The 13014-nt window shown below is 38.4% G+C and overlaps 1 protein-coding gene across 2 annotated transcripts in view; it reads left to right on the plus strand.

Annotated features, from left to right (window-relative positions):
* The window catches only part of DNAH7 (dynein axonemal heavy chain 7), a 279079-nt gene that overhangs the window by 231448 nt on the left and 34617 nt on the right, over positions 1-13014 (plus strand). For both annotated transcript variants that reach the window (XM_073880956.1, XM_025894388.2), the window contains exons 59-60: positions 287-472; positions 1982-2119. In XM_073880956.1, coding sequence (XP_073737057.1) covers positions 287-472; positions 1982-2119 — 324 coding nt within the window. The remainder of the gene's footprint in view (positions 1-286; positions 473-1981; positions 2120-13014) is intronic.

The raw sequence follows: 13014 nt of genomic DNA on the forward strand, positions 1-13014 counted from the left end.
CACATAGTAGGTGGTCCATTAGTGTTGGTTGAATAGTGAGTGAGTGCCAAGTTACTAGATGAATTCTGTTCTCTGCATTGACTGAATGGAAATGACAAATCACACAAGGAGAAAAAGACTATGGGGGAAATTGTGACCATTAGCAGAAACGTATGTAAGGGGAAATTGTACTTAAGGCAAATTTTTGTAAGCAGTTTAATAATAGGAGCAAACAGGAAACACAGCTCTGCATGATGTACTACTGATAACTCTTAGCTGGAGGAGTGACTTGAAGTCTGGATTCCAGGAGCTGCCTTACGAAGCTCTGCGGTACATGACAGGTGAATGCAATTACGGAGGCAGGGTGACCGATGACTGGGATCGGCGCACGCTGCGCAGCATTCTGAACAAATTCTTCAACACAGAATTAGTCCAAAACACAAGCTATAAATTCGACTCAAGCGGCATCTATTTTGTTCCCCCTTCTGGTGATGTAAGTATGCCCTTCAAGAAAACGAAAAGCAGTAAAACCTGAAATTCCTCTGATAAAATGGTGATTTTTTTTCCCCCAGAGGGCTTGTTTTTGGTTAACCATTGTGTGTGCTTTTTTCAGCCTTCTTGGAACAGAACCAGCCTCATGCATAGATGTAGTTAGTGGTTTGCTGTTTGCTGTAATGTGAGGACTATCAGAAAGGCCCCTCACCTGGGAAGAGCTTCCTTAGTGAGCTGAAATTCTGTTGTCATGAATTTATTCCTTTGGTAGAAAGTCACTGTACCCAGTTAAAATGGAAACACACATGAGAAGGGTTACAAAATAATGTTAACAATCATAGTTAATATCTAGATCATGCTTACTTATTTACAAAGCAGTACAGTTCATTATCTCACTAGAGCTTCAAATTAACATCAGTATTATTATTCTGTCCTTTTTAGCAACGAGAAAGCAGGTTCACTAAAGTTGAATGACTTGCCCAAGACCACACGGGTAGAAAGGGGGAGAGAGTTACAGAACCATCTCCTGCCAAGAGTCCATTTCCCTCTGCCTACTTTTTCCAGGCCTGCCTAGTAGAAGATGTGGCATCTGCCTTCAGATGATCACACAGTAGACTTCCAGAAACTGCCAGGACAATTGAATTGGTTCTCATTTTATTCCTAAAAGTCAATTGGGCATGTATTGAAAGTTAAACCATGACCACGTGCATCAGAGGCACATACCATAACTGCATCATCCCTTAAGATTAATGCTAGCTGAGAGCAGATGTCAGTGGGGATGAAGAGAAAATCAGTCCCACAGCCAAGGTCACTAAATGAGTGGAGGAGGTCAACATGTGGAGCCATGGGTATCAGGATTTCCAGTGATGAACTGTCAAGTGAGAATACAGCAAGATGAAGTCGGGTATATGTAACATGACCCATTTCGAGAAACCATCAGTGAACAATCCCCTACCCCCACTCACCATATATGTATATGAGTGTTGGTATGATTGTGTAAGCATGAAGAAAGGTTTGTAATTTTGACAGAAGTCCATGTAAAGAAAGTACAAAATGTATGTGCATATGTATAAAAATAAATGTTAATGGTGATTATCTCAGGGTAATAAACATTTGGGTGATGTTTACTTTTCTGAATTACGTGGATTTATCACGAGCAAACAGAAAAATCAGAGTAAAGAGAAAAAAATTGCAATAAATGAAGAACAATCATCAGTGAATGTGGTGCAGAAAAATTTCACCAGCTAAATGAGATGGCTGGGATATTCCTCTCTCCATTTTCAAATCCATTCTAATTGAATGGAACATTTTATTTTTTCTTCCTAAATGTTTCTTTTTTTTTTTTTTTAACTTTGGCCCAGATTGAAAGAAAAGGAAAGCATTCAGTGTCCAATTCCACAGGCTCATCCACTCAATAACTTGAGTATTGAAAATTATCACTTCTCAGAGGGAAAGTTCTACAGTATAATTGATTTCTAACCTCCTGACTCTTTATTATTCATCTTGGCAGCACAAAAGCTACATCAAATACACAAAGACTCTGCCCCTGAACCCTGCACCAGAAATCTTTGGGATGAATGCCAATGCAGATATCACTAAAGATCAGTCGGAAACTCAACTGCTGTTTGATAACATTCTTCTCACACAGGTATGTGCTTGGTGCAGGAACTGGCTTCTGAGGCTGGAATGGATGCTGCCCAAGCAGCATGGGCCATCTGTTCAAGTACAGAATCATTTTAAGGAAAAGACAAAAATTCCCATATACCTTAAATATGAATTTAAACATTAAGTACATGAACATATGGTTTTGGTTGGCTTTTTTTTTTCATCAGTCTTTTGATTTGGAAAGAATCTTTGAGTATCATTCATCTGTTAGGAGTTCCATTTTGCCTTTCTTACAGAAACCATGTCTAAGTGCATTATATCTTTTTTTTCTTCCAAGTTATTTCAATTCAGATTAGGTAACATATAGTATAGTATTGATTTTAGGAGTAGAATTTAGTGATTCATCACTCACATGTAACACCCAGTGTTCATCACAAGTGCCTTCCTTGATACCCATCCCCCATCTAGCCCATCCCCCCCCATTGCCTCCAGCAACCCTTAGTTTGTTCTCTATAGTTAAGAGTCTCTTATGGTTTGCCTCCTTGTCTGTTTTTATCTTATTTTCCTTCCCTTCCCCTAAGTTCATCCATATTGTTTCATAGATTCCACATATGAGTGAAATCATACGGTATTTGTCTTTCTCTGACCGACTTATTTCACTTAGCATAATACCCTCTAGCTCCAACCACAATGTAGCAAATGGCAAGATTTCATTCTTTTTTTTTTTTTAAAGTTTTATTTATTTATTCATGAGAGTCAGAGAGAGAGAGAGGCAGAGGCAGAGGGAGAAGCAGGCTCCCCTCCTAGCAGGGAGCCTGATGCGGGACTTGATCCCAAGACCCTGGGATCATGACCTGAGCTGAAGGCAGATGCTTAACCATCTGAGCCACCCAGGCACCCTCAAGATTTCATTCTTTTGGATGGTTGAGTAATATTCCAGTGTGTGTATGTGTGTGTGTGTGTGCGCGCGCATGCGCGCACATATATATATGTATATATTTATAAACACACCACATCTTCTTTATCCATTCATCACTCAATAGATATTTGGACTCTTTCCATAATTTGCTGTTGTTGATAATGCTTCTATAAACATCAGGGTGCATGTTCCCCCTTTGAATCTGTACTTTTCTATACTTTAGGTAGATACCTCTTAGTGCAGTTGCTGGGTCATAGGGTAGCTCTATTTTTAATTTTTTGAGGAACCTCCATACTGTTTTCCACAGTGGTTGCACGAGCTTGCATTCCCACCAACAGTGCAAGAGGGTTCCCCTTTTTCCACATCCTCGCCAACATTTGTTGTTTCCTTTGTTGTTAATTTAGCCATTTTGATAGGTGTGAGGTAGTATCTCATCCTGGTTTTGATTTGTATTTCCCTGATGATGAGTGATGTTGAACATCTTTTCATGTGTCTGTTAGCAATTTGTATGTCTTCTTTGGAAAAATGTCTGTTCATGTCTTCTGCCTGTTTCTTAACTGGATTATTTGGGTTTTGGGTATTGAGTTTGATAAGTTCTTCATAGATTCTGGATCCTACTCTTTATCAGATATGTCAAGATTTGCAAATATTTTCTCCCATTCCATAGGCTGCCTTTTAGTTTTGTTTATTGTTTCCTTCACTGTGCAGGAGCTTTTTATCTTGATGAAGTCCCAATAGTTCATTTTTGTTTTTGTTTCCCTTGCCTCAGGTGACATGTCTAGTAAGAAGTTGTTAAGGCCAAGGTCAAAGAGGTTGCTGCCTGTGTTTTTTAGGATTTTGATGGTTTCCTGTCTCACATTTAGGTCTTTCATCCATTTTTAATTTATTTTTGTGTATGGTGTAACAAAGTGGCCCAATTTCCTTCTTCCGCATGTCATTGTCCATTTTTCCCCAACACCATTTGTTGAAAAATTGTTTTTTCCATTGGATATTCTTTCCTGCTTTGTCAAAGATTAGTTGACCATATAGCTGTGGGTCCATTTCTGGGTTCCCTATTGTGCTCCATTGATCCATGTGTCTGTTTTTGTGCCAGTACCATACTGTCTTGATGATTACAGCTTTGTAATAGAGCTTGAAGTCTGGAATTGTGATGCCTGACAGTTTGCTTTTCTTTTCAACATTACTTTGACTATTCAGGATCTTTTCTGGTTACATACAAATTTTAGAATTGTTCTAGCTCTGTGAAAAATGCTGGTGGCATTTTGATAGGGATTGCATTGAATGTATAGATTGCTTTGTGTAGTATAGACATTTAACAATATTTGTTCTTCCAATCCATGAGCATGGAATGTTTTTCCATTTCTTTGTGTCACCTTCAATTTCTTTCATAAGTTTCTATAATTTTCAGAGTACAAGTCTTTTACCTTTTTAGTTAGGTTTATTCCTAGCTATCTTATGGTTTTTGGTGCAATTGTAAATGGGATCAATTCCTTGGCTTCTCTTTCTGCTGCTTCATTATTGCTTCATTATAGAAATGCACCGTATTTCTATATGTTGATTTTATATCCTGCAACTTTGCTGAATTCATGTATCACTTCTAGCGAAGTTTTGGTGCAGTCTTTTGGGTTTTCTACATAGAGTATGATGTCATGTGCAAATACTGAAAGTTTGGCTTCTTCCTTGCTGATTTTTTTTTCTTTTTGTTGCCTGATTTCTGAGGCTAAGACTTCCAGTACTATGCTGAACAACAGTGGTGGAAGTCGATATCTCTGTCATGTTCCTGACCTTAGAGGAAATGCTTTCAGTTTTTCCCCATTGAAGATGATAATTAACTATGGGTCTTTTGTATATGGCCTTTATGATGTTGAGCTTTGTTCCTTCTATCCCTACTTTCTTGAAGGTTTTTTCAAAGAAGGATGCCATATTTTGTCAAATGCTTTTTCTGCATCTGTTGAGAGGATTATATGGTTCTTATCTTTTCTTTTATTGATGTGGTGTATCATGTTGATTGATTTGTGAATACTGAACAACCCTGCCGCCCAGGAATAAATCCCACTTGATTGTGGTGAACAATTGTTCTAGCCTGCAGTTGGATTCAATTTGCTAGTATCTTGTTGAGAATTTTTGCATCCATGTTCATCAGGGATATTGGTCTGCAATTCTCCCTTTAAAAAAAAAAAGATTTATTTGAGAGAGAGTGGAAATAGGATGGGAGGGACAGAAGGAGAGACTCTCAAGCAGAGTCCATGCTGAGTGCAGAGACCAAACGCACAGCTGGATTTCACAAGCCCGAGATGATGACTTGAGCCAAAATCAAGAGTCAGACGCTTAACCACCTGAACCGCCCAGGTGCCCCTCGAATTCTCTTTTTCAGTGGATTTAGTGGTCCCTGTCTGGTTTTGGAATCAAGATAATTCTGGCCTCATAGAATAAGTTTGGAGGTGTTCCCTCCATTTCTATTTTTTGGAACAGTTTGAGAAGAATAGTTGTTAACTGTTCTTTAAATGTTTGATAGAATTCCCCTGGGAAGCCATCCACCATGGACTCTTGTTTCTTGGGAGATATTTGATTACTAATTCAATTTCTTTGCTGGTTATTGGTCTGTTGAAATTTCCTATTTCTTTCTGCTTCAGTTTTGGTAGTTTATGTTTTTCTAGGAATTTTTCTATTTCTTCCAGATTGCCCAATTTGTTGGCATATAATTGCTCATAATATTCTCTTATAAGTGTTTGTATTTCTGCAGTGTTGGTTGTGATCTCTCCTTTCTCATTTGTGATTATTTGGGTCCTTTCTGTTTTCTTTTTGATAAGTCTGGCTAGGGGTTTATCAATTTTGTTAATTCTTTCAAAGTACCAGCTCCTAGTTTTGCTGGTCTGTTCTGCTATTCTTTTTAAAATTTCTATACCATTTATTTCTGCTCTAATCTTTATTATTTCCATTCTTCTGCTGGTTTTAGGCTTTATTTGCTATTCTTTTTCTAGCTCCTTTAGGTGTAAGGTTAGGTTGTGTATTTGAGATTTTTCTTGCTTCTTGAAGTAGGACTGTATTGTTATATACTTCCCTCCTGGACTGCTTTGCTGCATCCCAGATGTTTTTTCTATTGTGTTTTCATTTTCCTTTGCTTCCATGTATTTTTTTTTTATTGCTTCTTTAATTTCCTAGCTGACCCATTCATTGTTTAGTAAGATACTTCTTTAACCTCCAGGTATTTATGGTCTTTCCAAATTTTTTCTTGTGGTTGGCTTCAAATTTCATAATGTTGTGGTCTGAAAATATGCATGGTGTGATCTCAGTCTTTTTGTACTGGTTGAGGCCTGACTTTTGACCAAGTATGTGATCTATTCTGGAGAATGTTCTCTGTGCATTTGAAAAGAATGTGTATTCTGCTGCTTTAGGATGAAATGTTCTGACTGTATCTGCTAAGTCCATCTGGTCCAGTGTGTCATTGAAAGCCCTTGTTTCCTTGTTGATCTTCTGCTTAGATGATCTGTCCATTCCTGTGAGGGGGGTGGTAAAGTTCCCTACTATTACTGTACTATCAATGAGTTTCTTTATGTTTGTTATTGATTTAGATATTTGTGTGATCCCAAGTTGGGGACATAAATATTTACAATTGCTCAATTTTCTTGTTCGATAGACCCCTTTATTATGATATAGTGCCCTTCCTCATCTCTTTTTAGAGTCTTTGGTTTAAAATTTAGTTTGTCTGTTGTAAGTATGGCTACTCCAGCTTTCTTCTGATGACTATTAGCATGGTAAATGGTCCTCCACACCCTCACTTTCCATCTGCAGGTGTTTTTGGGTCTAAAATGAGTCTCTTGTAAGCAGCATATAATGGGTCTTGTTTTCTTAGTCATTCTTATACCCTATGTCTTTTGATTGGAGCATTGAGTCCATTTACATTCAGAGTAATTATTGATAGATACGATTTAATGCCATTGTATTACCTGTAAAGTTGCTGTTCCTGTAGACTGTCTCTGTTTCCTTTCTAGTCTTTGTTGCTTTTGGTCTCTTTCCCACTCAGAGGGGCCCCTTAAATATTTCTTGCAGGCCTGGTTTACTCTTCATGAACTCCTTTGGTTTTTGCCTGTTTGAGAAATTCTTTATCTTTCCTTCTATTCTGAATGACAGCCTTGCTGGATAAAGTATTCTTGACTGCCTATTTTTCCCCTTAGCATGTTGAGTATTTCATACCATCCTCTTCTGGCCTGCTAAGTTAGTGTGGCCAGGTCTGCTGCTAACCTTAGGTGTCTACTCTTGTAGGTTAAGGACATTTTTTCCCTAGCTACTTTTAGAAGTCTCTCTTTATCTTTGTATTTTGCAAGTTTCACTATGATATGTCCTGGTTGTTGACCTGTTTCTGTTGATTTTGAGGGGAGTTCTCTGTGCCTCTTGGACTTGAACGCCTGTTTCTTTCCCCAGATTGGGGAGGTTCTCAGCCATAATTTGTTCAAATAAACCTTCTGCCCCCTTTTCCTGCTCTTTTTCTTCAGGGACTCCTATGTAATTGCTGAGTTCCCTAAGTCTATATTCGTGATCTAATAGGTTTTTTTCCTTTTTTCAGCTTCATTATTTTCCATAATTTCACCTTCTGTATCACCTATTTCTTCCTCTGCTTCTTCCATCCTCACTGTGATTATATACAGTCAGTTTTGCATCTCAGTCATAGCATTTTTTTATTTCAGCCTGACTAGTTTTTAGGTCTTTTGTCTCTGCAGCCAGGGTTTCTCTGATGTCTTCTATGCTTCTTTCAAGTCCAGCCAGTGTTCTTATGACTGTTGTTCTAAAGTGTTGTTCAGATACATTGCTTATATTTGTTTGAGCAAATCCCTGGTATGTGATTTCTTGATCTTTTTAAAATTTTTTTATTGTTATGTTAATCGCCATACATTACATCATTAGTTTTGGATGTAATGTTCCATGTTTCATTGTTTGTGCATAACACCCAGTGCTCCACGCAGAACGTGCCCTCTTTAATACCCATCACCAGGCTAACCCATCCCCCCACCCCCCTCCCCTCCAGAACCCTCAGTTTGTTTTTCAGAGTCCATTGTCTCTCATGGTTCATCTCCCCCTCTGATTTCCACCCCTTCATTCTTCCCTTCCTGCTATCTTCTTCTTCTTCTTCTTTTTTTCTTAACATATATTGCATTATTTGTTTCAGAGGTACAGATCTGTGATTCAACAGTCTTGCACAATTCACAGCACTTGCCATAGCACAAACCCTCCCCAATGTCTATCACCCAGCCACCCCATCCCTCCCACTCCCCCACCACTCCAGCAACCCTCAGTTTGTTTCCTGAGATTAAGAATTCCTCATATCAGTTAGGTCATATGATACATGTCTTTCTCTGATTGACTTATTTCACTCAGCATAACACCCTCCAGTTCCATCCATGTCGTTGCAAATGGCAAGATCTCATTTCTTTTGATGGCTGCATAATATTCCATTGTATATATATTCCACATCTTCTTTATCCATTCATCTGTCGATGGACATCTTGGCTCTTTCCACAGTTTGGCTATTGTGGACATTGCTGCTATAAACATTGGGGTGCACATACCCCTTCGGATCTCTACATTTGTATCTGTGGGGTAAATACCCAGTAGTGCAATTGCTGGATTGTATGGTAGCTCTATTTTCAACTGTTTGAGTAACCTCCATACTGTTTTCCAGAGGGGTTGCACCAACTTACATTCCCACCAACAGTGTAGGAGGGTTCTCCTTTCTCCGCATCCCCGCCAACATCTGTCGTTTCCTGACTTGTTAATTTTAGCCATTCTGACTGGTGTGAGGTGGTATCTCACTGAGGTTTTGATTTGGATTTCCCTGATGCCGAGCGATGTTGAGCACTTTTTCATGTGTCTGTTGGCCATTTGGATGTCTTCTTTGTTAAAATGTCTGTTCATGTCTTCTGCCCATTTCTTGATTGGATTATTTGTTCTTTGGGTGTTGAGTTTGATAAGTTCTTTATAGATTTTGGATACTAGCCCTTTATCTGATGTGTCATTTGCAAATATTTTCTCCCATTCTGTCGGTTGTCTTGGTTTTGTGATTGTTTCTTTTGCTATGCAAAAGCTTTTTATCTTGATGAAATCCCAATAGTTCATTTTTGCCTTTGCTTCCCTTGCCTTTGGCGATGTTTCTAGGAAGAAGTTGCTGTGGCTAAGGTCAAAGAGGTTGCTGCCTGTGTTCTCCTTTAGGATTTTGATGGATTCCTGTCTCACATTTAGGTCTTTCAACCATTTGGAGTCTATTTTTGTGTGTGGTGTAAGGAAATGGTCCAGTTTCATTCTTCTGCATGTGGCTGTCCAATTTTGCCAACACCATTTGTTGAAGAGACTGTCTTTTTTCCATTGGACATTCTTTCCTGCTTTGTCAAAGATTAGTTGACCGTAGAGTTGAGGGTCCATTTCTGGGCTGTCTATTCTGTTCCATCGATCGATGTGTCTGTTTTTGTGCCAGTACCATACTGTCTTGATGATGACAGCTTTGTAATAGAGCTTGAAGTCCGGAATTGTGATGCCGCCAGCTTTGCTTTTCTTTTTCAACATTCCTCTGGCTATTCGGGGTCTCTTCTGGTTCCATACAAATTTTAGGATTATTTGTTCCATTTCTTTGAAAAAAGTGGATGGTATTTTGATAGGGATTGCACTGAATGTGTAGATTGCTCTAGGTAGCATTGACATCTTCACAATGTTTGTTCTTCCAATCCATGAGCATGGAACGTTTTTCCATTTCTTTGTGTCTTCCTCAATTTTTTCATGAGTATTTTATAGTTTTCTGAGTACAGATCCTTTGCCTCTTTGGTTAGATTTATTCCTAGGTATCTTATGGTTTTGGGTGCAATTGTAAATGGGATCAACTCCTTAATTTGTCTCTCTTCTGTCTTGTTGTTGGTGTATAGGAATGCCACTGATTTCTGTGCATTGATTTTATATCCTGCCACTTGACTGAATTCCTGTATGAGTTGTAGCAGTTTTGGGGTGGAGTCTTTTGAGTTTTCCACATAAAGTATCATATCATCTGCAAAGAGTGAGAGTTTGACTTCCTCTTTGCCGATTTGTATGCCTTTGATTTCTTTTTGTTGTCTGATTGCTGTGGCTAGGACTTCTAATACTATGTTGAATAGCAGTGGTGATAGTGGACATCCCTGCCGCGTTCATGACCTTAGGGGGAAAGCTCTCAGCTTTTCCCCATTGAGAATGATATTCGCTGTAGGTTTTTCATAGATGGCTTTTATGACATTGAGGTATGTACCCTCCATCCCTATACTCTGAAGAGTTTTGATCAAGAAAGGGTGCTGTACTTTGCCAAATGCTTTTTCTGCATCTATTGAGAGTATCATATGATTCTTGTTCTTTCTTTTGTTAATATATTGTATCACATTGATTGATTTGCAGATGTTGAACCAACTTTGCAGCCCAGGGATAAATCCCACTTGGTCATGGTGAATAATCCTTTTAATGTACTGTTGGATCCTATTGGCTAGTATTTTGGTGAGAATTTTTGCATCCATGTTCATCAAGGATATTGGTCTGTAATTCTCCTTTTTGATGGGGTATTTGTCTGGTTTTGGGATCAAGGTAATGGTGGCCTCATAAAATGAGTTTGGAAGTTTTCCTTCCATTTCTACTTTTTGGAACAGTTTCAGGAGAAAAGGTATTAATTCATCTTTAAATGTTTGGTAGAATTCCCCTGGGAAGCCATCTGGCCCTGGGCTTTTGTTGGGAGATTTTTGATGACTGCTTCAATTTCCTTAGTGGTTATAGGTCTTTTTAGGTTTTCTATTTCTTCCTGGTTCAATTTTGGTAGTTGATACATCTCTAGGAATGCACCCATTTCTTCCAGGTTATCTAATTTGCTGGCATAGAGTTGCTCATAATATGATCTTATAATTGTTTGTATGTCTTTGGTGTTGGTTGTGATCTCTCCTCATTCATTCATGATTTTGTTGATTTGGGTCATTTCTCTTTTCTTTTTGATAAGTCTGGCTAGGGGTTTATCAATCTTGTTAATTCTTTCAAAGAACCAGCTCCTAGTTTCGTTGATCTGTTCTACTGTTCTTTTGGTTTCTATTTCATTGATTTCTGCTCTGATCTTTATTATTTCTCTTCTCCTGCTGGGTTTAGGCTTTATTTGCTGTTTTTTTCTCTAGCTCCTTTAGGTGTAGGGTTAGGTTGTGTATTTGAGATCTTTCTTGTTTCTTGAGAAAGGCTTGTATTGCTATATACTTTCCTCTTGGGATTGCCTTTGCTGTATCCCAAAGATTTTGAACAGTTGTGTTTTCATTTTCATTGGTTTCAATGAATTTTTTTAAATTCTTTAATTTCCTGGTTGACCCATTCATTCTTTAGTAGGATGCTCTTTAGCCTCCATGTATTTGAGTTCTTTCCGACTTTCCTCTTGTGATTGAGTTCTAGTTTCAAAGCACTGTGGTCTGAAAATATGCAGGGAATGATCCCAAACTTTTGATACCAGTTGAGACCTGATTTGTGACCTAGGGTGTGATCTATTCTGGAGAATGTTCCATGGGCACTAGAGAAGAATGTGTATTCCGTTGCTTTGGGATGGAATGTTCTGAATATGTCTGTGGAGTCCATTTGGTCCAGTGGGTCACTTAAAGTCTTTATTTCCTTGTTGATCTTTTGCTTAGACGATCTGTCCATATCAGTCAGGGGGATGTTAAAGTCCCCCAGTATTATTGTATTGTTGTCGATGTGTTTCTTTGCTTTTGTTATTAATTGCCTTATATAATTGGCTGCTCCCATGTTCGGGGCATAGATATTTACAATTGTTAGATCTTCTTGTTGGATAGACCCTTTAAGTAGGATATAGTGTCCTTCCTCATCTCTTATTACAGTCTTTGTTTTAAAATCTAATTTGTCTGATATAAGGATTGCCACCCCAGCTTTCTTTTGGTGTCCGTTAGCATGGTAAATTGTTTTCCACCCCCTCACTTTCAATCTGGGGGTGTCTTTGGTTCTAAAATGAGTCTCTTGCAGACAGCATTTTGATGGGTCTTGTTTTTTTATCCAATCTGATAGCCTGTGTCTTTTGATTGGGACATTTAGCCCATTTACATTCAGGGTAACTATTGAAAGGTATGAATTTAGTGCCATTGTATTGCCTATAAGGTGACTGTTACTGTATATTGTCTGTATTCCTTTCTGGTCTATGCTGCTTTTAGGCTCTCTCTTTGCTTAGAGGACCCCTTTCAATATTTCTTGTAGGGCTGGTTTTGTGTTTGCAAATTCCTTTAGTTTTTGTTTGTCATGGAAACTTTTTATCTCTCCTTCAATTTTCAATGACAGCCTAGCTGGATATAGTATTCTTGGCTGCATATTTTTCTCATTTAGTGCTCTGAAGATATCATGCCAGTCCTTTCTGGCCTGCCAGGTCTCTGTGTATAGATCTGTTGCCAATCTAATGTTTCTACCATTATAGGTTACATATCTCTTCTCCTGAGCTGCTTTCAAGATTTTTCTCTTTATCTCTGAGACTCATAAGTTTTACTATTAGATGTCAGGGTGTTGACCTATTTTTATTGATTTTGAGAAGGGTTCTCTGTGACTCCTGGATTTTGATACCTGTTTCCTTCCCCACATTAGGGAATTTCTCTGCTATAATTTGCTCCAATATACCTTCTGCCCCTCTCTCTCTTTCTTCTTCTTCTTCTGGGATCCCAGTTATTCTAATGTTGTTTCATCTTATCATATCGCTTATCTCTCGAATTCTGCCCTCGTGATCCAGTAGTTGTTTATCTATCTTTTTCTCAGCTTCTTTATTTTCCATCATTTGGTCTTCTATATCGCTGATTCTCTCTTCTGCCTCATTTATCCTAGAAGTTAGTGCCCCCATTTTTGATTGCACCTCATTAACAGCCTTTTTGATTTAGATTTGGTTAGATTTTAGTTCTTTTATTTCTCCAGGAAGGGTTTCTCTAATAACTTCTATGCTTTTTTCAAGCCCAGCTAGTATCTTTAAAATCATGATTCTGAACTCTAGGTCCAACATC

This window comes from Callorhinus ursinus, unplaced genomic scaffold (genome assembly GCF_003265705.2).
Source record: "Callorhinus ursinus isolate GAN/ISIS: 27379988/994484 unplaced genomic scaffold, GSC_fseal_2.0 scaffold2, whole genome shotgun sequence".
Classification (NCBI taxonomy): domain Eukaryota; kingdom Metazoa; phylum Chordata; class Mammalia; order Carnivora; family Otariidae; genus Callorhinus; species Callorhinus ursinus.